The sequence below is a fragment of the Myxocyprinus asiaticus genome, chromosome 48 (genome assembly GCF_019703515.2).
Source record: "Myxocyprinus asiaticus isolate MX2 ecotype Aquarium Trade chromosome 48, UBuf_Myxa_2, whole genome shotgun sequence".
NCBI classification, from domain to species: domain Eukaryota; kingdom Metazoa; phylum Chordata; class Actinopteri; order Cypriniformes; family Catostomidae; genus Myxocyprinus; species Myxocyprinus asiaticus.
In genome coordinates, this window is record NC_059391.1 from 15,751,717 (window position 1) to 15,778,467 (window position 26,751).

Genomic DNA, 26,751 nt, shown 5'->3' on the forward strand with positions numbered 1-26,751 from the left:
ACGATTAGTCAACGTTATCGACAACGTTTTTCGTTGTCGAATAGTCGTTTGATCTCATTTAACATAACATGAGATCACATTAAACTCTAATGATGATGCGCAAGAGCATCACTGCAGCTCGCGCCTGACTGAGAAGAGCAAGAATTACACAGCTCACAGTCCAGATGCTCTCTAAACTTTCCAAACAGCTTCAGGTGATGTAGATCGCAAAGTATGAGGGAATTATACAAAAATACCAAATAAGTAAATAGAGAAGCACTCTCGTTGTGGAATAAGCGGAGCCGGAGCTCTTTAAAGGAAACACCCCGGCATTACATCTTAAATGCAGTTATATTTAATGCGTTATAGCTTTAATAAAGTTAGAATAATATGGAAGCAGGTCATGTAAATAACTACAAGCTCCGAAACTGTCATTTCTCTAGGCGTTCAGCACCTCTTCTAGAGTTGCGTTAATGTTCCGATCTAAGGGGGAGAGATTGAAACTGCATCCGACTGAGGCACACTCTGTCGTGGGGACGCTCATCCCTCGAGCGCACACACTTAATGCAGCTAAATTATAACGTGATGGCTTGTGACTAACTGAATCATAATATGTCACTGTGCATTTCTTATCGTGAAGAAAATTAGCAATACGCAGCTTTATTAATAAGAGACAGTTTTTTTTGTGTGTGTGAGTTAAAGATGGACTGAAGTGAACAGAAAGGTGAGTGAGGTTAGTCTTCGCCCCATTATACACTGCAACAAAATACATTTTTGATTTGTTTTTGTTTTGGTTTGTTTTCCAATATAAAAATCTAAAACTCCTTTAAAACAATGTACATTTACTTTAGGAACTATACTGCAGAAGACATTTTTTTTATTTGAGAATGTTGTATATATCATTAAAAATACAAATATTTTAAAATATCTAAAAATCCTTTAAAAAAAAAAAAAAGATGCATTCACCTGAGAATAAACGTATAAAATATTTAGACTTGCTTTTAGAGAATAGATCCTGAATATATGTATACTTTGTCTTTACTGCACACGCAGAAGTATAACCAAGTGAAAAATACACATATACAAAATACACTTATATTTAAGATACATTCTCTTAAAGCAAGTGTAAATATCTTATATGTTGCTTCTCAATTAAACGTATCTTGTTTTAAGGACTTTTAGACTATTTTAAATGGAAAACAAGACAAAAACACTTGATAACAATAGAATTTTTTGCAGTGAATTTCTTTACTGAATTAAACTTAATAAAAAGTATTTTTTTCCCCTTTAATTCAGTGAATGTCATTTAGAGGTATTTTTAAAAGATGATTTTGTCCTCTTTATTGTTAGTAAGCACATTTTATTCAATCTTTTAAGTCGGGGCACAAGCTGAATAATCGGTTAAGTGCTAATGATTAATTGTTGCAATAATCGCAGAATAGTCGAATAATCGTTCTAATAATTGTTAGATTAATCGATTATCAAAATAATCATTAGTTGCAGCCCTACTAAGGGGTCTGTGAAAATGTGCAGGGAAAAATAGAGTAAAATATTGTTTAAAAATAGATTTTAAAAAGTTAACATATACTGTACATATTTGACATTATTAATTTTTCCGTATGATTTCTAAAGACTTGCTGAAAATCATCAGATTATTTGTGATTTTTTAAATTCTTTTGACAGTCATAGTTTCTCCTCACCACTCACTACAGCCTTTTACATTTCTCAATGGTGTTGCAAGACAGTATTCTCTGTAAACTTGTTTTGGGAAGATATTATTTGTGAAAAGCGCTATACAAATAAATTTGAATTGAACTGAAAAAAAATTTCTCCTGAGATTTATACATCCAACATAAAAACTAAATACAAAGTAAAAGTATTCAGTGTATGACAATGTTTTAATAATTCTTTTTGGCTTTAGTACAATGATACAATGATACATATGTACCAATTATATAATTTTGCAAACAACTTGCTGTCTTCATTATTCCATGCTTAATATTTCTCTCACACAGTATCAATGGGTCTTTATACATGAAAATATACAGCTGTCGTTATTTTTTAGGAAGGGGGTCCCTCGCAGTGGGAATCAACATATTTGGGGGTCCTTGGCATCAAAAAGTTTGAAAACCACTGGGTTACAGCACTTGACATTTTTAAAGTCATTAAATTCATTTTATGATAACATTTAAAAATGTATGAAACCGGGCCTGGGTAGCTCAGTGAGTATTGACGCTGACTACCAACCCTGGAGTCACGAGTTTGAATCCAGGACGTGCTGAGGGACTCCAGCCAGGTCTCCTAAGCAACCAGATTGGTCTGGTTGCTAGGGAGGGTAGAGTCACATGGGGTAACCTCCTCGTGGTCGCTATAATGTGTGGTTCTCGCTCTCGGTGGGGCCCGTGGTGAGTTGTGCATGGATGCAGCAGAGAATAGCATGGGCCTCCACGTGCGCTACGTCTCCACGATAACGCTCAACAAGCCACGTGATAAGATGCGCGGATTGACAGTCTCAGTCACTACGCCACCACGAGGACTTAGAGCGCATTGGGAATTGGGCATTCTAAATTGGGGAGAAAATAAAAAATTATGAAACCAAATTGGACACACAGATTACAATTCTACACATTTGACACGTGTTTTATTAACTACATTTTAAAAGATTTCTCTTTTAGATCACCTTGGACAACTTTATTTTTCAATGACCCATTTGGTTGGGGCATTTCATCGCCGGACGAAGAAAATAAAATTGATACACTCGCCATTAAAAAAACTTGCTTTGTCAGAATCTTCACTCCTGGTGTGAGTGGTACCATAGAAATCAATTGTTTCTATTCAAACTGTTGATCGCGACAAAAATTCGTGTTTTGTGTGAAAAGGCGTTTAATGGCTGCTGAAAGCATAATCAAATTAGCTAAAATATTTTGTAAACCACAAGGGGGGGAAATTTGTGAACAATGTAAGTCCCAAATTTACAGAAATCTGCATACACAGATTCCGTATGGGCGTGTATCTTATGTTTTTAAGCCATTGGGTCACCATTAGCAACATAACTCTGTGAATGAGAAACTGACCTTGTTCTGTATTGTAACAAGTATCAGTTTGCTGATATGAGTTTTTAAATGGTGGATACTGATATTTAAAGAGCAGGGTGGCTGATTTCTGATAAAATGCTAATATAGTATACGTAATAATATAATACAATTTAATGATGCAATGACCACTTATTTTGATATGGCAGCTGAGTACTATCATTGACTGATGTTGATGAAATATTGACTGATTAAGCAGCCTGACTGATCAATCTATCACTACTCTCAAGCCTGGTTATACAATGCTTAGGCTAAAGCCAGTTTTACTACTTACTTGGAAAGCTGCACTTCCCAAGTGTTAACCAAATGTAGTTCATTTCATTCACTCTCACAGTGTCAGCATGATAATTTGACCTATTTGCAGAGTTCTTTAAGCATGCTACCTCTCAGGACAGGGGTTTAAGCGAGGTAACTGACTCTGTGTTCTGTAGCCTTACCCGGAGGATCCGGCAGTATACAAGCCGCTGTCACAAGAGGAAATCCAGAGGATAAAGAACGAGAAAAAGCAGAAGCAGAATGAAAAGAAACAGAAGGTGACGGAGAACCGCAAGCACCTGGCCAGCGTCCGCGTGGTGCAGCGGAACCTGGTGTTTGTAGTGGGCCTGTCTCAAAGGCTCGCAGATGCAGAGGTGATTGCTCCCATTTGACATAGACTGTCATTGTTAGTTTGGCTTTTTTATATAATGATTAGTTTAAGTAATACATTTTACACTTAAATTTATGCATTTGGCAGATGCTTCTAACTAAAGTGAGTTACAGTTCATTCATGGTGTATATATATATATATATATATATATATATATATATATATATACATACATACACTGGTGGCCAAAAGTTTGGAATAATGTACAGGTTTTGCTCTTATGGAAAGAAATTGGTACTTTTATTCACTAAAGTGGCATTCAACTGATCACAATGTATAGTCAGGACATTAATAACGTGAAAAATTACTATTACAATTTGAAAAAAAATGTCAGAACTTAAACTACAAAGAGTTCTCATCAAAAAATCCTCCACGTGCAGCAATGACAGCTTTGCAGATCCTTGGCATTCTAGCAGTCAGTTTGTCCAGATACTCAGGTGACATTTCACCCCACACTTCCTGTAACACTTGCCATAGATGTGGCTGTCTTACAGTCTACCTGATCCCATAAAAGCTCAATGGGGTTAAGATCTATAACACTCTTTTCCAATTATCTGTTGTCCAATGTCTGTGTTTCTTTGCCCACTGTAACCTTTTCTTTTTGATTTTCTATTTCAAAAGTGGCTTTTTCTTTGCAATTCTTCCCATAAGGCCTGCACCCCTGAGTCTTCTCTTTACTGTTGTACATGACACTGGTGTTGAGCTGGTAGAATTCAATGAAGCTGTCAGCTGAGGGCATGTGAGGCATCTGTTTCTCAAACTAGAGACTGATGTACTTATCCTCTTGTTTGGTGTACATCTGGCCTTCCACATCTCTTTCTGTCCTTGGTAGAGTCAGTTGTCCTTTGTCTTTTAAGACTGTAGTGTACACCTTTGAATAAAATCTTCAGTTTTTGGCAATTTCATGCATTGTATAGCCTTCATTCCTCAAAACAATGATTGACTGACAGGTTTCTATAGAAAGCTGTTTCTTTCTGCCATTTATTGGCCTTAAGACATGCCAGTCTATTGCATACTGTGGCAACTCAAAAACAAACACAAAGACAATGTTAAGCTTCATTTAACGAACCAAATAGCTTTAAACTGTGTTTGATATAATGACAAGTGATCTTCTAGTACCAAGTTATCAATTTAGCATGATTACTCAAGGATAAGGTGTTGGAGTGATGGCTGCTGGAAATGGGGCCTGTCTAGATTTGATCAAAAATAACTTTTTTCAAATAGTGGTGGTGCTGTTTTTTACATCAGTAATGTCCTGACTATACTTTGTGATCAGTTGAATGCCACTTTGGTGAATTAAAGTACCAATTTCCTTCCGAAACATCTAAAACTGTATATTATTCCAAACTTTTGGCCACCAGTGTGTATGATTGGTATATATACTGCATATAATCAGTGTGTTCCCTGGGAATCAAACCACATGACCTTGGCATTGCAAGCTCCATGCTCTACTAGTTATGCTACAGGAACAGTGGTAATTATTAAAATAGAATCCATATGAATATTACTGTAAACTTAGTATATATCAGGTGCAAGTAACACCGTTATAGACCTTAGTCAATGTTGATGCTATATTTAATTTTCCACGACTGAAACCAAGGCTGTGAGGGATGGATGATATCGGTTTAATGGGTTGTACTAAGTATTGTGGATCAGGTCTAAATGTCACAACCCGTGTTTTCTGAATTGTTTTGGGATGACGTATTTTTAAAGTTTTGTCAGCTTAACGATCAACTCCAAAGTGTTAAACAGTACAACTTATGAACAGACTGTACATCTATCCCTCACAGCCTCATTTTCATTTACGAACAATTAAATATTGTTCCCTTCATCTTGAATAAGATCTATGAACACTTAGTACACCTTAGATTTGTAGTCTCTTCTAGTGCCTTCATGAAATGTAGGAAGTTAATCAACTTATTAAATGGAAGTGGAAGAATTTTGTTCAGTTGTTTGTATTATTATCCCTTTGAATAGACATTGGGATCGATATGAACCACTAGAATAAACTTGAGTATATTTTAATCATCGGTCATGCAAAGTCAGCTGCCTACTTTGGCTATATTAAATCAGCAATAAATGTAACACTCCCTATTGGTGGTAAATTAGATTATTACAAAAATAGAGAGTTTTCATTAAAACTGGGTCATTTACATTTTGCTGAAAATTCTCACACATTCCTCCCTCAGAGTTGCACAGTCTTTTCACAGTTTGATTTTATGGTAAGATGAACCAAATAAATTCAGCATAGTGTCTTGTGGCTCATGTTCACTTTAGCAATACGAGAGGCTGTGCTAAATTTTGAATATAGTCATGGCTATAGGGTGTTGTTTGCCATGACATGAATCAGAGTTTTTTTTTATTTATTTTTTTATGGTTACCATATAATGAAAATATCAAGGATACAAATTTTAATAATGTTATCAAGTAAATTCATTACGTGCCATTTTTCCACTTGATGATAAAATCCTTGACTTGTAAACTAAGGTTAACGGTTGGCCTCTATGGTAGTAACTAGATGAACAGGGGTTTCATAGCTGTACTGTACTGACTGGAACTATTAATTTTACAATGTTCTATCAATAGAGTAAAACCTCAGTGTTTAGACTCTAAATCAAGGCAGCAACATTACATCATTATGTTATCATTGAATTTTAGAAAGCTTGGTTACAGCAATAAATTGCTTGAAGAATAATCCTTTTCTTTACACATTTTCTAGATTCTAAAGCGTCCAGAATATTTTGGAAAGTTCGGCAAAATCCATAAAGTTGTCATCAATAACAGCACGTCATATGCAGGTTCACAGGTAAGAAAAATCACTTGTCTCAATTTTGAAACTTTACAGTATATGCTTCATATGTAAGCAGCACCTAGTATAAAAGCCTGGCCACCCCCACGTTTTTTATCTTTAACTCCACAGGGTCCTAGTGCCAGTGCCTATGTAACTTACATTCGTTCAGAGGACGCCCTTAGAGCAATACAGTGCGTAAACAATGTCATAGTGGATGGTAGAACACTGAAGGTAAGCACAAATCATCACAGAACTGTCATTTCTTTATAAAGTTGTGTTTGAGTGTCTCTTAGAAGTGTCATGACACTTAAGTGTATTATTTTGTTGATTGAATATTTATTGTGTCTACTATAACTTTGAAGTTGTTTGTTATTGGAAGTGTTATGTCTGTTGCTTTTTTGTCTCAAAGGCTTCTTTAGGTACAACAAAGTACTGCAGTTATTTTCTCAAAAGCATGCAGTGTCCTAAACCGGACTGCATGTATTTACATGAATTGGGGGATGAAGCAGCTAGTTTTACAAAAGAAGAGATGCAGGTGAGCGCTCATGTTTAGACTTCAAAACAATTAATTCAGAGCTTTTACCAGTTATTTTCTTGATATTTGTTGTTATTCCTGCCACATAAATGTAAGAAATAAAATACATTTATAATATTAGGTGTGCAGTCCCTGTTTTTCCATCTGGATATTACACATATGCTCTTTTTTTTTTTTTTTTAGGCAGGGAAACATCAAGAGTATGAGCAAAAACTTCTCCAAGACCTTTACAAATTGAACCCCAACTTTTTACAGATCTCAACATGCGGAGAGAAGTCAAAAAGCAAACCCAACTCAACTCAGAGGTGTTTTTCTAATCCAATTTTCCATTTTGTTGCACAGACCCAGTCAGAAAACCATATTAATACCAGATTTATAAATATCAGTCATGATATTGGCACTATTTGATTATTCTTAAAAAAATGTAATTAATTTTAAAGATAACATGTAAAAGTAACATGTTTGAGAAGCTAGTTATGAACATTGTGTCAGTTATGATACCCATTTTTAACTTATAACATTATTTTATTCCCAGACCCAATAGCACCAATAAAGAAGGGTGGCCATCATTACAGGGCTATGGAAAAATGGTAAACGGTTTACCCACAGAGCATCGCAAGTCCTCTCCTCTTTTAGACTGCCTAACAGACTCGGATCACATGACTCCAGATGAACAAGACCCTGAACAGGTCACAGATCTGAGCACAGGCCTCCCACCCTTCCCCTCAGCCTTAGAGCCAAACAGGTGTGGTGCTGCAGAGGCCTCTCCAATGATTTCTCTAAAATGCGACAGTATCCATTGACTTGTATCATATGACACCACTCTCTTTCTTTGTAGTTGAATGAGTGTTTCATTGTATGCTTATCTTACACTGTGCTTTCATTTCAGTCCAATTGACAAACCATCAGAACCCATAAGTATAGGAAATGGGGAAACTATATCACAGGTAAAATTGCAAAAAAAAAAAGTATATTAATCTCTGAGAATAGGTGGTATTTTTTTGGTTTTGCTCCATCTCTCTGTATCTTTCTGGTTTGGCAGACATCCAGTAGCGATTCCCCATCTCCTCCACCTGGCCTTACCAAACCCAGTCTCGTCATGCCCATCAGTGTGGCTGAGCTCACAGCACGCTCACCTTTTGAGGGGGCAGCAGCAGAGTCTCAGTCACTTTTCTCAGACAACAGCAATTTCAGGCATCCCAACCCCATTCCCAGCGGCCTGCCCCCTTTCTCCAGTTCACCACAGGGAGCCTCAGACTGGCCCATGACTCCAGAACCACAGAGCCTTTTCACCTCAGGTAGGCACATGTAGTTGGAATTTAAGGATTATTAAAGTTTATATGCAAGTTCTATTGGAGCCAAATAGGGCTGGGGATCAGTAGAGAATTCCCCAAATTTATTCACAAGCTCTCGATTCAATGGATAATGAGCACTGTTCCATCTAAGCCACGCACTTCTGATGTTGCTTCCACGCAGATGGGAAAAAACATCTGCGAAGATGGCAGACTCGAGTGTGTGAGGAAACCTAGAGATTTTCTTTAATCAGAAATAAATGGAAATTTTTTCCACTGTGGAGCTAAAGCTATGAGTGAAATCTTGGAAATGCACATTATTGAGTTGGAAATGCACATTATTGAGTCATGCAACAACACATACACATTTATCACGCGGTGCGAGCGTTATTGGTGAATGCGGAAATGCAAAGGACAGAGCTCTTGATGTGGGCATTCTAAAGGGAGCATGGTAACGCTGTATGAATCTACTCTTCGCTAACAGTCCTGCGGTAGGGCCCTTTGTGAAAAACATAATTTTCTTACTTTAGTATGGAACGACCCTTTGAGTGGTGTCCCCTTCACACAGTGCCCTTCAAGGGTGCAAAAATTGCAGTTTGGAAAATGCCTAAATGCTCTTCCCATGAGTGATTAACATAAACGGTTACTGGGAGTCACATGACGCCATGCAAGGGTCAGATGTGTGAGTGGCGATCTCTGCGCACTTTGCTAGTTTTTAATTATTTTTATGTCATAAACCGGTGAGATTCGATACACCCTGATTCTTAAATGTTTTATGAAGATAATATGTCAAAGAATTCAAAATCCTCGGGCTCTGGAGATATTAAAAGACACTTATGTGTTCAAGTTGATACCCCAGACAGGCTCACAGACCAGGGATTCGGTTTGGATGGTGCAGCAGGAAAGATTCAGCGTCAGCTGTCCAGTATGTCTGTAATGCTGATGAAAGTCATCGCAGACTTGGAGGATTTGGCTGTAATACGTCGATCGATTACTTCCATGGAGGCGAAATTCTCTGAGTTGGATACAAGATTGTCGGACGTCGAAAAACGGATCGATTATCTGGAGTCATCAGAGAGGGAATTAGCTGCTAATCCGCTTGCGACCAAGACAGACTTGCAGCGCGTTTGGGGAAAAACTGGAGGATTTGGAGAATCGTAATTGACGAAGCAACATCCGAAATTTTGGAATTCCTGAGCATGAAGAAGGCAGAGATATGTTGAAATTCCTAGACGAGCTCTTCCCGAGTCTGCTCAACATATCAGGCCATAAGCTGGAAATCGAGCGAGCTCACAGGGTCCCAGTTGCAGATCCGTGGAGGGAGACAGGCCCTGAACAATTCTGGCCAAATATCTGAGATTATCCGATAAAGATCTTGTTACCAGAGGCGAGGAGTAATGGAAAGCTTTCTTGGGAGAACCACAGCATTTTCTTGTTTCCAGACTTTGCGAATTCGACAAGAGAGAAGCGTGATCGATTCAAGGAATGCAAGAATCTATTACATCAGCGGAAGATCGTGTTTGCTCTGATGTTTTCGGCCAAGCTGAGAATAGATGCTAAGGATGGCCATAGAGAATTTACATGCCCACAGCAAGCTCTGCCCTTCATAAAAACATTGGAGTGAGTAAGCCCTTTGGTGATTTTCATGTTGTTGTTTAGTGGGCCTAAATCACTGAACATGCACTCGACTGCCCGAGGAAACTGGGCGCCGCCTTTGTTTCTTTTTGTGCTGGTTCCGCCTAGCGGCTGGAGTTTGTTTTGTGTAATATAATTTCTTTGGTACAGCTTCTGGATAAATCTGCACGTTTTTGGTGCTTATGCCTCCTGTGGCCTGGAGTTTGTTTGGGACAATCTCTTGCAGGACATTGGAGTGATTGGGTATTTTGTTGCACTCATTTATCGGTCAAATGGGCCGGCTTACTGAACATTCGTTTTACTGTCCAAGGAAACTGAACCTTTGTTTTTTTTTCTTTTTTTCTTTTTTTTTTTTGTGCTGGTTCTGCTAGTGGCTAGAGCTTGTTCTATGGAGGAACAGTTATGTGGATATATCTACATGTTCTTTGTGTTTATTCCGCCTATTGGCTGGAGTTTGTTTTATAGATAATTTTTGTAATTCTGTCTCACAAAATCTGTATAGAAACACCGGACTTGGGCAATCCGATGGGAAAGTTGTCACGGGGACTCTCGTAGGCATGCATGCACTGTTTGAGTTTAGAGGGATGGACGCCAGTTGACGCTGTCGTGCGCGGGGTTAATGTGCACATTTTTCTTTTTCTGTTTGCTTGGTTCGGGGGAGGTTTGGGTTTGATTGTTACACTAATGTTGGAATGTAGTCTTTATAATTTTGTTTTTGACACACAGTCTATTTTTTCTAATATGTCAAATGTTAATATGAGTGGATTGTCCCTCTCCACATGGAATGTGATTGGGTTGGGGCACCCCATAAAAAGAAGGAAGGTTATTTCTTTTCTTAAACATAAGAAATATGATAAAGTGTTTCTTCAAGAAATGCATCTTTCCCCGCAAGAAGCTGAGAAATTTGGGAAGATATGGGGTGGACATGTTTTCTTTAGTGCTGGCTCAAGTAAGAGCAGGGGAGTCATTACATTGATAAGTAAGCATCTACAATTCAAATGTCTTAAACAGATTAAAGATAAATTAAGTCCCTCATTTCATCTGTTGTTCATTGCTCAATTGGAAACATCTTAGTCTTAGATCACGCCCTGGTGAGTTTAGAGGTGTTGCCACATATGGAGAAAAAGAAATCATATAGTTGGGGCTTTAATGTATCCCTTATGCAAAATCATGATTTTCAACAAATGTTAAAGGCTGAAATTAATGTTTATATGGAGACCAGCTGGTCCTCAGTATCCTCTCTGGGCATGGCTTGGGAGGCACTTAAGGCAGTTCTTAGGGGCCGGATCATACAGTGTGCATCATTCACCAAAAAAGCCAAAGCAAGAGAACTCGTGGAGTTGGAAGGGAATATTAAAAGTGCCGAGGCAGAGCTGAAGCGCCGAATGTCGTCTGATGGCCTCAGAGAATTGACCCGATTGAAATACAGATATAATACTATTTTGTCACGGAAGGTGGAGTTTTGGCTATTCAGGGCAAGACAGTCATACTTTGAGTCGGGGGACAAAGCAGGGAAGCTTTTGGCTAGATACATAAAGCAGAGAGAGTCTTTTTCTACCATTCCCTCAGTGAAATCTGCTGGTGGGGAAATATTTACCTCGGCCGTTGATATTAATAATGCTTTTAAAGTATTTTATCTTGATCTGTATAGTTCCACATCCTCGTCTACTGATGAAGATATTAGAAACTTTGTGGAACCATTAGATCTCCCTAAACTGATGACTGAGCAAAAAAAGTCTCTTGATTCTGAGATAACTTTGGAAGAGCTTGGTGAGGTAATTAATGCTTTGCTTACAGGTAAAGCTCCGGGGCCAGATGGTTTTGCCGCTGAATTTTTTAGATCTTATGCTACAGAATTGTTAGAAGTTTATACAGAATCATTAAAGAATGGAAAGCTTCCGCTAGCCATGAAACAAGCTCGGATCAGTCTGATCCTTAAAAAAGAACAAAGATCCAAGCAAGTGTAAGAGTTACCGTCCAATTTCCCTGATCCGGCTAGACGTAAAAATGTTGTCAAAAATTCTGGCTAACCAATTAAATCAAGTTATGACATCTCTTATACATATAGATCAGGTGGGGTTTATTCGGGGATGCAGCTCTTCGAATAACATTAGGCGTTTCATCAATATTATGTGGTCAGTGTTTGTTATGGTAGAATGGGATTATCTTTTAAGATTTTGGAAATATTTTGGTTCGGGAATACTTTTATTGGATGGATTAAGTTATTTTATAGACACCCGGTAGCGGTGGTACAAATAAATTGATTATTTTCAGATTATTTTACTCTGGATAGGGGCACCCGACAGGGTTGGCCTCTTTCCCCATTATTGTTCTGTCTTGTCCTGGAACCATTAGCAGCCGTGATAAGAAGGGAAGATGATTTTCCAGGGACAGCGTATTGCCCAGTAACGGCTTTCCAGCCAGGTGCCTTCCAGTGGTCTAAACAGGGCATTAAGTATTTGGGCATTTTATTCCCAGCAAATTTGTCTGATTTAGTTTGTTAATTTTGACCCTTTAATAAAAAGGTTTTCGAGTGATGTGGGCAGGTGGACTTTATTACATTTATCTATTGGGAAGGTTATTGTTATTAAAATTGATTGTATTCCAAAGTTCAACTACCTGCTGCAGTCTCTCTCTGTAGATGTCCCCCTCTCTTATTTCAAGCAATTTTATAGCATAGCAAAGTCCTTCATTTGGAATGGTAAGCGTTCCAGATTACATTTCAATAAGTTACATAGACCGATTGACAAAGGTGGGCTAGGCCTACCTAAGATTTTGTTTTATTATTATGCATTCAGTCTCAGACATTTGGCCCATTGGTCACTTCCACCTGAAAGAGCCCCTCCCTGGTTTTATATTGAACAGGAGGTTCTTGCCCCTATTTTGCCACTGCAAAGCCTTTCTATCAAACTAATCGGAGAAGTTACACCCCGTTATCTCGCATTTGCACTCAGTATGGACAAAAGTGTCCAGAGTGTTTAATTCAGACATTTATTTAAATGTTGCCTCAGCATATGGCTGAACCCTACATTATGTATTAATAAGTCCCCTTTCTGCAGGTCAGAGTGGATTGTGAGGGGGGTTACTACACTTGGTGACCTATATGAGAGTGGAGTGTTGAGATCTTTTGAGATTTGGTTCATCATTTTTGGATTCCCAGATCTCAGTTTTATAGGTATTTACAGCTGCGCCACCTGCTCTGTATTGTTTTGGGAGTAGCCCCCCCCCCCCCCCCCCAGATACTGGAAGAGGTATTGCGTGAAAATCCCAGGAGATCAGCAGTTACAGAAATACTCAAACCAGCCCATCTGGCACCAACAATCATGCCACAGTCCAAATCACTGAGATCACATTTTTCCCCCATTCTAATGGTTGATGTGAACATTAATTGAAGCTCCTGACCCGTATCTGCCTGAATTTATGCACTGCACTGCTGCCACACAATTGGCTGTTTAGATAATCGCATGGATGATTGTTGGTGCTAAACAGGCTGGTTTGAGTATTTCTATAACTGCTGATCTCCTGGGATTTTCATGCACAACAGTCTCTAAAATGTACTCAGAATGGTTCCAAAAACAAAAAACATCCAGTGAGTGGCAGTTCTGCGGACGGAAACGCTGTTGAGAGGTCAACAGAGAATGGCCAGACTGATTCGAACTGACAAAGTCTAAGGTAACTCGGATAGCCGCTCTGTACAATTGTTGTGAGAAGAATATAATATCAAAATGCTATTCTGAGATGCGGGTTGGCGCTGTTTTTGTGGCACAAGGGGGACCTACACAATATTAGGCAGGTGGTTTTAATGTGGCTTTTTTTTTATATATAATTGAAATAATGTTTGACATTTTTCTATGCCAGATATAAAATGTACTAAATAGTTATCCATCGTTTATACTGCACAGATTTTACATGGCGTGAACTGAATTTTTTATTTAAAAATAGGCAAAACAGTATACATTTATAATAACGGCCTTCATTAGTTATCAGATATCTAAATCACCAAAGAATTCTGTATCTGTGCATCCCTTATTTATACAAAATTTGCTACTCAGATTGTCCTATAGCTTCTGTAACTTGGTTTTCTCTCTTGCCTTTTCCCTCTCCCTGTTGCAGACACCATACCTGTGTCGTCCTCCACTGACTGGCAGGCGGCCTTCGGTTTTGGCTCTTCGGTCAAACAGCAGCAGCAAGACGATGACCTTGGCTTCGACCCCTTTGACATCACACGGAAGGCCTTGGCCGACCTCATAGAGAAAGAGCTGTCAGTCCAGGAGCACTCCCATCTTTCACCCAACCCCTCTACCCACCAGACCAGCCTCCCCAATGGCCAACAGCGCCTTTCTCATCTCCAGCACAGAGGCCTCTATAACTCCTTCAGCCTGCCTCAACACACGGCTACACGCCACCCCTGGATGGGCCTCCCCACCCGCAATAACCTCACACACTTGAACCACACGGCCGCACACAGCCATTTCTTAGACCTGAGCATGCCGGCCCGGCACCACAGTACTGGTCTTGGAGGGATTCCTATATCAGGTAATGCCACTTTTTTGCCCCAGGCCCTTTTTAAATTTGAATCTTCTTGCCTTAGTTTCCAAGAACCTGTACAGTATATATAGAATAAGCTAACAAGCTAAGCTGCCTCCTTGCCAGTGTTTTAGTTTCTGGTCTGATTGTGCACAATTCCTCAGTGCACATTTTTCCACAGAAAGAAAATGCACCCTGTCTATTACGACTTTTTGGTTGACATTACCAAGCCCTCTTATTTTTAACTGCCTGGCTTCATTCTGGTATATTACTCTCACTTTTCCCAATCCATTCAAACCAAGATGGATAAAATCAACTCCAAAGTTGAATATCCCATTTTATTCGGAAATGCAGCACATTACGGTATTAAAATGAGTTGCAAATTGCTGTTTTTTATGTTGAATTAAAGGTACCAAAAGTTCAATTCTAATTTCTCTTTCATGTTCTTTCTCTCCAGAAAACAATGGCTCGTTGGAAAGCATAAATGTGAAAGAGTGGCAGGATGGACTGCGAGCACTCCTGCCAAATATCAACATCAACTTTGGAGGCCTCCCAAACTCTACCTCCTCCTCTTCCTCAACTTCCAGTGTCAATCACATTGGGGTGCCAGTAGGCACGGCTAGAGTCTCACACAGCCTCAGCTGGGAAAGTACGGCCAGTTGGATGGACCCCGCCATTATCACAGGTGCTGTTTCTAGTTTGGAAAACCAGTGATTCTCAACTGGTTTTGCTTCAGGACCCAGATTTTACATTGAACATCAAATGGCAACCCAACACAGTACCAAAATTGTTTAATGCACAAAAGTCCCAAAAAATGTCCCAAAAATCAAACATTGAAATGTATTAATATTAGCCTGAACTGCAAATATGCCCAACAATATGCACATTTGTTAACATATAATCATATATACAGTGCATCCGGAAAGTATTCACCACGCTTCACTTTTTCCACATTTTGTTATGTTACAGCCTTTTTCCAAAATTGATTAAATTAATTATTTTCCTCAAAATTCTACAAACAAACAATACCCCATAATGACAACGTGAAAGAAGTTTGTTTGAAATCTTTGCAAATTTATTAAAAATAAAAAACGGAAAAAAAAATCACATGTACATAAGTATTCACAGCCTTTGCTCAATACTTTGTTGAAGCACCTTTGGCACCAATTACAGCCTCAAGTCTTTTTGAGTATGATGCTACAAGCTTGGCATACCTATTTTTGGGCAGTTTCTCCCATTCTTCTTTGCAGGACCTCTCAAGCTCCATCAGGTTGGATGGGGAGCGTCAGTGCGCAGCCATTTTCAGATCTCTCCAGAGATGTTCAATCGGGTTCAAGTCTGGGCTCTGGCTGGGCCACTCAAGGACATTCACAGAGTTGTCCCGGAGCCACTCCTTTGTTATCGTGGCTGTGTGCTTAGGGTCGTTGTCCTGTTGGAAGATGAACCTTCACCCCAGTCTGAGGGCCACAGCGCTCTGGAGCAGGTTTTCATCAAGGATGTCTCTGTACATTGCTGCATTCATCTTTCCCTCGATCCTGACTAGTCTCCCTGTTCCTGCCGCTGAAAAACATCCCCACAGCATGATGCTGCCACCACCATGCTTCACTGTAAGGATGGTATTGGCCAGGTGATGAGCAGTGCCTGGTTTTCTCCAGACATGACGCTTGCCATTCAGGCCCAAGAGTTCAATCTTTGTTTCTCATGGTCTGAGAGTCCTTCAGGTGCCTTTTGGCAAACTCCAGGCGGGATGTCATGTGCATTTTACTGAGGAGTGGCTTCCGTCTGGCCACTCTGCCATACAGGCCTGATTGGTGGAGTGCTGCAGAGATGGTTGTTCTTCTGGAAGGTTCTCCTCTCTCCACAGAGAAATGCTGGAGCTCTGTCAGAGTGACCATCGGTTTCTTGGTCACCTCCCTGACTAAGGCCCTTCTCCCCCGATCGCTCAGTTTGGCTGGGCGGCCAGCTCTAGGAGAGTCCTAGTGGTTCCAAACTTCTTCTATTTATGGATGATGGAGGCCACTGTGCTCATTGGGACCTTCAATGCTGCAGAAATATTTCTGTACCCTTCCCCAGATCTGTGCCTCGATACAATCCTGTCTTGGAGGTCTACAGACAATTCCTTGGACATCATGGCTTGGTTTGTGCTCTGACATGCACTGTTAACTGTTGGACCTTATATAGACAGGTGTGTGCCTTTCCAAATCATGTCCAATCAACTGAATTTACCACAGGTGGACTCCAATCAAGTTGTAGATACATTTCAAGGATGATCAGTGGAAACAGGATGCACCTGAGCTCAATTCTGAGTGTTATGGCAAAGGCTGTGAATACTTATGTACATGTGATTTATTTTCGTTTTTTATTTTTAATAAATTTGCAAAGATTTCAAACAAACTTCTTTGATGTTGTCATTATGGGGTATTGTTTGTAGAATTTTGAGGAAAATAATGAATTTAATCCATTTTGGAATAAGGCTGTAACATAACAAAATGTGGAAAAAGTGAAGCGCTGTGAATACTTTCCGGATGCACTGTAGTTGGGCTAGCAAACTAAATAGGCTACTCAACTTTTCAACTGGGGGACAAAGTGCTTTTCATATCTTTAATTGAAGTCAAAGGCCACACGTCCAATCAAACTCTACAGTATTTTGGTGCAAATTCATCAGTTCGTAGAAAATAGCCAAATTACGAAGATGCCAACATAGACAGGTTGCTTTACATCACCTCATCCTCAAAAATGTAAAAAATACAAAAAGGCCCAAAATACATTAAATATAGCTTCACTTGCAGCGAGGATACCATAAACATGGTTTGTGCCAGGGGCCTGTGTAGCTCAATGAGCAATGACACTGACTACCACCCCTGGAGTCGCAAGTTCGAATCCTGGGTGTGGTGAGTGACTCCAGCCAGGCCTCCTAAGCAAACAAATTGGCCAGGTTGCTTGGTAGGGTAGAGTCACAGGGGTTACCCTCCTCGTGATCATGATGTAGTCGTTCTCGCTCTCGATGGGGCACGTGGTAAGTTGTGCGCCGAGATCACAGGGAATAGTTTGAGCCTCCACACGTGCTGAGTCTCTGAGGTAACGCACCCAGCAAGCCATGTGATAAGATGCGCGGGCTGAATGTCTCCGAAGCGGAGGCAACTGAGATTTGTCCTCCGCCACCTGGATTGAGGTGAGCAACTGTGCCACCACGAGGACCTAGTGAGATTGGGGAATTGGGCATGCCAAACTGGGGAGAAAAGGGGATAAAAGAAATATAAAAAACATAGTTTGTGCAACCACAATATGTTTTGTGTGGTAAATTACTGACTACTGACAGCAAAAATAAAATACATTTTTTAATTTAAATTCATTTGAAAGACATTTAGGAGCCAAAATATTTAATCTTCCTGTCCAGCCTTATGTAGTGTTAGTTGCATTTTATTATTTGCATTTAGCATTGTTTTTTTTCCATTTCTTTTGTTCCTGTGGCCCTGTAAGAACAGACCTGCAATGCAACTACTGTTGTAAACCCTGTTCTTGTGTGTGCTTCTGCCACATTCTTGTCTCACTTATGCCCATTTTTAAACTCTAGGTATCCCAGCATCCACAGGCAACAGTTTGGACTGTCTTCACGATGACAATCCGCCACACTGGCTCAAGTCGTTGCAGGCCCTCACAGAGATGGACGGCCCTCCCAGCTCCAGCGCACTGCCCCAGCCCCCTCACGCGGCCCACCTCTCCCTACATAGAGCTGCCTGGGCCCCATACCTTCCCCCTCCCACACTCAACCCCAGTCAGTTCCATTCCCCACCTCCAGGCTTTCAGACAGCCTTCAGACCCCAAGCGCAGACCGCCACAGACATCCTACAGAGTGCCGGTATTGACCGTCACTAAAGACAACCCCACCTAAACTTAACTGCATCAAAACATGAAACTGCAAATATACCCCTTCCATTAATAACGTAACACAAGCTCTTGTCTTTTTACCCTTTATCTCTCCATCCCTTACCTATCAGGATTTGTTTATCTCTTGTCAGTTTGTTTTGAAGGCACACATAAATCTCTGTATGACTTGCACCACCAGTGTAGGGTAATGATGATGTTGAAGGGGCCTGGGAGACATTGAGGGTCCTAACAAACATATACACACTTTCACACATGATTCCGGGGGCAAAAGGTGTCCGACACTGGAATGTCAAAGGGATAATTTCCCAAAAATGAAAAATCTGTAATAATTTACTCTCCCTCATGTTATTTCGAACCTGTGGACTGACAGCCTCAGTTGTCATCCCCTTTATTGTATGAAAAAAAGATGCAATGAAAGTGAAAGGTAACTCCAGCTTTCAGTCCTTAATATTCTACCTTGTGTTCGCACAGGTCTGAAACAACATGAGGGTGAGTAAATTACGACTGAATTTTTATTTTAGGGTGAACTATCCCTTCAAGAAGTCAGAGACGTGAAATGACATGAGCACTGATGTGTACATGTGACTAATAATGGCTAAAAAGAATGTGCTTAACCGAATAACATGTCTGGTTGGCGTCACTCCATCCAAGGTACCGATTGTAATTTAATACTGTGAATATTTACACTTCTCATATGGTAGGTCTTGCCACCACTCAAAGGAAATGGGGTGGGGGGTAGTTACAGACACACTCTATATATTGAACTGTTTCTAACATACTTGATGTTATATGGAACAGAGCCACAGGACCCTGGTCCTCCTTGGGACAGAATACTACCCTACCTTTGTATCTTAGGGTGGAGCACTGTCCAGATGGACTTAGGGGCTTGTCTAAAAGCCAACTTGTTAAAAATCAAGCATCTTTGTGGAAGGATGGGTGTGTGAGACCTGGCATGCCACTACGGGTTTTATATAGTAACTTCGTTCCCATGAAGAGAGGAGAACAAGACCTTTCGTGTGGTCTTTATTGGCTCGCCTGTAGAAAAAGCCATTCACTTAAAGTATGGATCAAGTATTGAGTCGGGAACCTTTGGAAGGATGGTGATGGTAACACAAAAGGAGACATGTTAAGCCAGTGAGAGTGTTGGAGTAATGACAGGCACACACTAACATCTAGCCATTCCAGGGCCTTCAAATGATTTCTGATCCTTTTTCTCATCCATGTGGCCATACTAAACAGTATTTATCAAATGCAATCACTCATTCTTTCAGGAAAAAAATCAATGTAGTCCAGCATTTGGGTTTAACATGCTGCTGAGATCATTTAATATGAAAACAAAGAGCTAAAAGAGAAGAATTGGCCCCTTTTCTGCTGGTCTGGAACAATGAAATCTTAAATAAAATTGAGTATTCAGTGGCTCTGTGTGATTCTCATTTTTCTGACATTGCATACCTTGAGTACAAACAGTGAGATTGTGTCTTACATGAGACATTTTATTGTCCAATGAAAAAATCATAGACATTGAAAGCAACAACAGCACGTAATGAAATTTATAGTAAATATTTACATGAAAAGTTTTTGAAAGTGTGAATTTGTCGTAATTCTAACACGCTCAAGGGAATAAAGGGGCTACTGAACACAGAGACGAACACCACTTCTATATAACTGTACAAGTGTGCTTTTACAGTTGAAGTCAGAATTTTACATACACCTTAGCCAAATACATGTAAACCCAGTTTTTCACAATTCCTGACATTTAATCGTAGAAAACATTCCCTGTCTTGGATCAGTTATGATCACTACTTTAAAGAATGAAATGTCAAAATAAAAGTAGGGCGAATTATTTATTTCAGCTTTTATTTATTTCATCACATCCCCAGTGGGTAAGAAGTTTACATACACTTTGTTAGTATTTGGTAGCTTTGCCTTTAAATTGTTTAACTTGGGTCAAATATTTTGGGTAGCCTTCCACAAGCTTCTCACAATAAGTTGCTGGAATTTTGGCCCATTCCTCCAGACAGAACTGGTGTAACGGAGTCAGGTTTGAAGGCCTCCTTGCTCGCACACACTTTTTCAGTTCTGCCCACAAATTTTCTATGGATTGAGGTCCGGGCTTTGATGGCCACTCCAATACCTTGACTTTGTTGTCCTTAAGCCATTTTGCCACAACTTTGGCAGTATACTTGGGGTCATTGTCCATTTGGAAGACCCATTTGCAACCAAGCTTTAACTTCCTGGCTGATGTCTCGAGATGTTGCTTCAATATATCCACATAATTTTCCTTCCTCATGATGCCATCTATTTTGTGAAGTGCACCAGTCCCTCCTGCATCAAAGCACCCCCACAACATGATGCTGCCACCCCCATGCTTCACGGTTGGGATGGTGTTCTTCGGCTTGCAAGCCTTACCCTTTTTCTCTCTACTATTATTCTGACAACTCACATTCTTAAAATAAAGTAGTGATCCTAACTGACCTAAGATGGAATATTTCAACAATTAAATGTCAGGAATTGTGAAAAACTGAGTTTAAATGTATTTGGCTAAGGTGTATGTAAACTTCTGACTTCAACTGTATAACAGAGATCCATCCAATATTAAAAATACCCAACAGTCAAGGCTTGTCACCTTCACAATGTATGTCCTTCCATGTTTAATAGTCTTTAATCAGCCTCAATGCTCTTCCTTCCCATGAAGAAGTCTATGAACAGCAGTTAATGCCAATGTACCAAGTGTCCAGATACTCGAAGCTTTAGCACACTGTTCCATTCTCCATGCGAGACTTGGGACAGGAAGTACGGGTTGGTGGTGGAGGCTGAATCGATGGTGCCAGAGTGCAGAAAAACCCAGCTATGAGGGTTAGTCCCAGCCCTCCCCAGGCACTGAACATGGACCAGCCATACCCATGGCTTATGTCATCTGGAAGGCCAAACAGATAACGTGGGTAGCGAGATAGTTCGAAGTTGATGCCAGCCACGCAGGTGCAAAGCGAGATGATGCAGAAGGTACCTGTGGTGGGACATGACACTGGTTGGTAGATGCTAAGTCATCAAGAAATATTGATGTACACCATGTTGGGGAGTAACTAACTAAAAGTAGTGACGCAACTAGCTACATTTTTCAGTAGCATGACAATAATGTAGCTTTTCCGGTAATGCGCTACATTTTCCAAATAGTAGTGCAGTAGCATCACAAAACGCTACTTCTGTCACATTATATCGCAAACGCAGCAATGGAGCCGAGGGAGTTATCAAACAAACTCATGTAAACCATCCTCTTTCATGTAGCACTGGGAAATCCAGATCTTTTAAGTGAACCGGATCTTTCGAATAGTTCAGGTAAATGAACCGGTTATCATACACATAATTTATATTTAGTGTTGGGAGCACCAGTTAATTTTAGTGAGTCGGTTCTTTCGGACGGTTCATTTAAATGAACAAGTTCATAAAAATGATTTACTAATTAACTTTAGCCCGTGTGCAGCCTTAAAAGGACTTCACCAGAAGTAACTGTCTTTAGTTAAGTGCTGCTATTTATTACTATATTTTGACTGTGTTTTAACTTATATTTAGTAAAAATGAATGTTAGTAAGTATAAATTGTCACCCTAACTAAACATAACTATAATGTGATATTTAATTAAATAAATAATAATAATGAATTATATCTGATATTGTATACATGTATAGATATTTACAAAATATTTTCTTTAAATAGCTTCAATGTAGTTAGCTACTTTTTGTTATAAAATATAGTGTAGTTACTATTTTTTTTTTTAAAAGAGTATCTTAACTGTAATTAACTACTTTAAAGGAATATTTCAGACTCAACACAAGTTAAGCTTGTGAAATGAATTTCAATTTGTGCCTCCTAAAAATAAAAATATGGTTACAGTGAGGCATTTACAATGGAAGTGAACAGGGCCAATCTGCAAAAGTTTAATCAGAATCAGCTTTATTGCCAAGTATGCTTACAAATACTCTATTTCAAAAGAATAGCCACAAGACAATATGCATGTATGATTTTAGTGTGATAAAATCACTCAAACTTTTCTGTCTTAATTTTATATCCAATTTCTTTGCCATAACAACATCAAAAATGCTGAAACTTTCTGCCTTTAAACCCTCCAAAAATGGGCCCCATTCATTTTTTTTAAAGAAAGTAGAAATTAATTTTTGTGGTAATCAATATTATGCCACAAATGCTGTCGATTCAGCTTAACTTGTACCCGGAATATTCCTTTAAGCTATGAGTAGCTTAGGAAGCTACATTTTCAAAGAAGCGTCCCCAACACTGGACATACAGAAACACTGCATGACTTCGCCTACAGGTGTGATACACAAACAGGGGACTTTTATGGTAACAAATATCAGTTCATTGATTTTTAGGATAAAGCATAAACAGTCTTAAAGTCACATATGGAAATGCACATACCTCCCATAAGGAAAAGCAGACCAGCAACATAATGCATGAGGCCTTGCTCCCAGCAACAGCCCAATACACCAATGGTCCAGCCAAAAAGAATGATGGATAGAGCCATGCCCATGAAGCCAGCTGTCATCCGACGCAAATCTGGAGGAGGACACAAGCAAATTGTTTTATACTGTACTGCTAACAACTATATTCATATGTAAGTCCTCGCTTAAATTCATGGGGCTTGTAGACTGATCAATAGACTGATACATGGCCTTGGAAACAAATGTGTTATGGGCAGGCCCCCTTGCCCAGGTCCCAATGAGTATGGTATTCCAAAGAGGACATTAGTGGGCCCCTTATCACCCCAATGACTGCCTTGCTCATATGATTTCTTGTTTAGACATTTCTGACTCGTAAAAATGTGCAACTCATTACTATTTATCTGTATTACTATCACCTAGTAAAGCACCCTGATACAGACCAAAGAAGTGCCATAAGTTCTACTTACGCAGAGCATGCCAATCATCTTGTTGAATGGTCTTGGTGATGTTGTAGAAAAGATCCTTTCGCACTGCTACAGAGGATGAGTAAAAGTACCTTATAAATGAACAACGCTCAATTTTTCCTGGAAAAAACAAGAATGGAAAAATTAGTCAACACCCAGAATGATATTCAGAATTTGCACATATGGACAAGCATCACATTTAGATGAGTAAACCACACAGATGCTCTCGAGATGCTCCTATGCTTTAAATCAATACGATTTATTGCAAAGCATGTGTACACACTATAATCTGCAAAATCAAGATGCTGCCAATCTATTTTCTCACTGTGTCCTACATATATGGAAAATTTCTTTAGATATGTGAAGAGCAGTGTGTTTATAGGAATCCTTGTGTAACTGATACTAATGGCATAAGATGGCATTTTCTGAAATAATTCACTGGCCTATTTATCAAGCCAATACGCGGTGTGAAATGCATTAGAAATATGGGTTTACAGCTAGACATGGCATTTCCCAGGCTCTCCTCCTAGTAGCATATGCTTGCAGATTGATTGATGTTATGTTGCAGTATGGTTGCAGAAAGGTTCCTGGAATTTAGAGGTCAAGGGAACGTTAGGGGAACCATTATGCACAACTTAAAACAATGGTTCTATTTAAGAAAAAAAAAAAAAAACTACGGAACGCACGAATAGAGCAGAACGCTTGTGTTGACGGACGCAAAAAACCCATTCGGTGTGAGCGTACCCTTTGCCGGGTATCTGTTTTAAACGAGCAGAAGAAAAAAAAATAGATTGCAAACATTTACTCCTCTTTTGTTACCTTTCTGAACGAGCTCTTCGATGTCTGGGTCAAATCCTCGTCTATAGCATTTGCTCCACAGCCCCATGTTGGTGGAATTGTAGCGTCTGCTGCACTCGTCCGCCGTACTCATCGCGAACAGCTGTCGCCGGTTTCTAGACAGCAGCAGTCGGTTCTCCCATCGGTCCAGGCTCGCTCGGCTGGATCGCAGTGGAAGGCTGTGGTTGGGGATGTAAATGAAACCTGGGTCGCTCCTGCGGTTCGAGAAAGTGCTGCAGCGCTCCTTGTATCTTCTCGCGTCCGTCTCGTACCAGTGATCCGATGAGATTGCGACTGTCAGGAAACACAAGGCGACGAGGGACAGACAGAGACCCGTGTACAAAAGCCACTTCCCCGTTGCCATCGTTTTCCAAGGCCGCCGCTTCAGCACCTCATGGTGGACAGCTCCTTTGACCGATGCAGCAAATCAATACAGCTTGTGCATGCTTTTTCGCACTAAAACGTCGAAATGTGGTGCTTTCTGCTAACATGCCCTTTGAATTTCATGTGATGCATTCATTATTACAATAATCCCGTTCCGACTGTTATTTCCTCTAGCCTTCACGTAGCCTGTTGGTAGAGCTGGGCTATGCACTTCCTCTGCGAGCTTACTGCATATGAGTACATATGACAATCACAGACACAGGAACTGAAAATTATACTATTAATAGCCTATATAAATTAAAAGGAAAACTAAAAATAAGAAAAGCAAGATTTAAGGATGTTAAATAAATGTAAATGTATCCACTATTATTTTTAAGGCACTTAAAATTGAGAAATTGGTTATTCACTCTATTCATGTCCAAATCTGGAGAACTCAGACTTGTCTGCCTTCTAACCATCACTTGATATTTCATGTTAATGCAAATCTTAGTTATACTCACAGAATGCTTCACAATAATTTGCTACCACTAATAATGGTCAAGTAATGCACATCGTTCAAAATAATGCATTCAAAATTATTTTTATAATATTTTAAAAAATAATTATTGCCTGGGGCAATGACAGAATGCCACAAATGCAGTCCACACACATAAAAAGAATCGTTCACCCCAAAATGAAAATTCTCATCATTTACTCACCCTCATGCCATCTCAGATATGTATGACTTACTTTCTTCTGCAGAATACATAGATTTTTAGAAGAATATCTCAGCTCTGTAGTTCCTTACAATGCAAGTGAATGGTGACCAAAACTTTGAAGCTCAAAAAAGCTCAAAGTAATACATCCGACTCCAGTGGTTAAATCCATGTCTTCTGAAGTACTTGACGCATGCACGGAACGGTAGATGGTGCTAGGAAGTGTAATTGAGCCTGAAATCATGATCACCAAGGAGACTGATGATGTCAAGATTTAGAGTGAGAAAAGAGTTATATTTTGGTCTGTTCTCACCCAAAATCAATTAGATCGCTTCAGAAGATATGGATTTAACCACTGGAGTCTTTTGGATTACTTTTACGCTGCCTTAATGTGCTTTTTGGAGCTTCCAAGTTTTGGCCACCATTCACTTGCACTGTATGGACCTACAGAGCTGAAATATTCTTCTAAAAATCTTCATTTGAGTTCTGCAGAAGAAAGTCATATATATTTGGGATGAGGGTGAGTAAATAATGAGAAATTTTACATTTTTGGGTGAATAATCCCAAAAGTTGTAAAAACCCTGTGTGCTTCTGTAGTGTAGTAGGGAAAATATTTGTGAATTAAATAATTTAGCTTTTACTGAAGTGTTTAATATGCAATTTTTTGGGGCCTGGGTAGCTCAGCGAGTACTGACGCTGACTACCACCCCTGGAGTCGCGAGTTCGATTCCAGGGTGTGCTGAGTGACTCCAGCCAGGTCTCCTAGGCAACCAAATTGGCCTGGTTGCTAGGGAGGGTAGAGTCACATGGGGTAACCTCCTCGTGTTCACGATTAGTGGTTCTCGCTCTTAATGGGGCACGTGGTAAGTTGTGCGTGGACCGTGGAGAGTAGCATGAGCCTCCACATGCGGAGTCTCCGTGGTGTCATGCACAACAAGCCACGTGATAAGATGTGCAGATTGACGGTCTCAGAAGCAGAGGCAACTGAGACTTGTCCTCTGCCACCCGGACTGAGGTGAGTAACCGCGCCACCAGGAGGACCTACTAAGTAGTGGGAATTGGGCATTCCAAATTGGGAGAAAATAAATTATTTTAAACAACTTGCCATTTTTTAATACCACATTAGGTGAATCTGATTACACATGTTTTGAGAGATGTTAGGGAATCAAATCAAACCAGTGTGGCACCCCATAGAGCTGTTTAGGTTGTAGTCCAAAAACCTGGAAGAGAATTTGCATTTTCAAGCCATGGGTTCCCTCGAGATTTTTCTATGGGTTTTTATAATGGCAGTTTTGGATTTTATGAATAAAATAAGTCTGTGGTAAACATTTAAGATAATTCAACATTTTTTCTACAATACAAAATTACACAGTCATACCCAAATGTGAATTTTGAAGCTTATGTTACTACAAGTTGCTAGATAAGAAACACAAAATTTTCCTGTTTCCTCAGGCACATTCACTCACATGCTTGTGGTATTTGTTGTCCTAGCAACTTGTTAGCAATGTTAAATTTTTTATAAACATAGTGGC

The 26,751-nt window shown here is 39.8% G+C and overlaps 2 protein-coding genes across 4 annotated transcripts in view; one reads left to right on the forward strand and one right to left on the reverse strand.

Moving 5' to 3' along the window:
- The window catches only part of LOC127437564 (CCR4-NOT transcription complex subunit 4-like), a 23,378-nt gene extending 3,577 nt beyond the window's left edge, over nt 1-19,801 (forward strand). For both annotated transcript variants that reach the window (XM_051692559.1, XM_051692560.1), the window contains exons 3-13: nt 3,503-3,700; nt 6,437-6,523; nt 6,638-6,739; nt 6,918-7,043; nt 7,227-7,348; nt 7,579-7,788; nt 7,933-7,990; nt 8,086-8,341; nt 14,084-14,506; nt 14,955-15,182; nt 18,072-19,801. In XM_051692559.1, coding sequence (XP_051548519.1) covers nt 3,503-3,700; nt 6,437-6,523; nt 6,638-6,739; nt 6,918-7,043; nt 7,227-7,348; nt 7,579-7,788; nt 7,933-7,990; nt 8,086-8,341; nt 14,084-14,506; nt 14,955-15,182; nt 18,072-18,373 — 2,112 coding nt within the window. In that variant the 3' untranslated portion in view covers nt 18,374-19,801. The remainder of the gene's footprint in view (nt 1-3,502; nt 3,701-6,436; nt 6,524-6,637; nt 6,740-6,917; nt 7,044-7,226; nt 7,349-7,578; nt 7,789-7,932; nt 7,991-8,085; nt 8,342-14,083; nt 14,507-14,954; nt 15,183-18,071) is intronic.
- Nucleotides 16,992-25,627, reverse strand: LOC127437565 (transmembrane protein 178B-like). Of its 2 annotated transcripts, XR_007896578.1 has the most exons (5): nt 24,123-25,627; nt 23,307-23,423; nt 22,817-22,954; nt 21,012-21,392; nt 16,992-17,726 (listed from the first exon to the last, which is right to left on the reverse strand). XR_007896578.1 is itself a non-coding variant. In XM_051692561.1 (4 exons), exons 1-4 carry the CDS (start codon nt 24,502-24,504, stop codon nt 21,136-21,138), a joined length of 894 nt encoding a protein of 297 aa, XP_051548521.1. In that variant the 5' UTR covers nt 24,505-25,627; the 3' UTR covers nt 19,920-21,135. The 2 variants fall into 2 exon arrangements, 1 of the variants encoding a protein (XP_051548521.1); XM_051692561.1 differs by lacking the exon at nt 16,992-17,726 and having other exon boundaries at nt 19,920-21,392.
- Nucleotides 25,628-26,751: the final 1,124 nt, after the last annotated feature.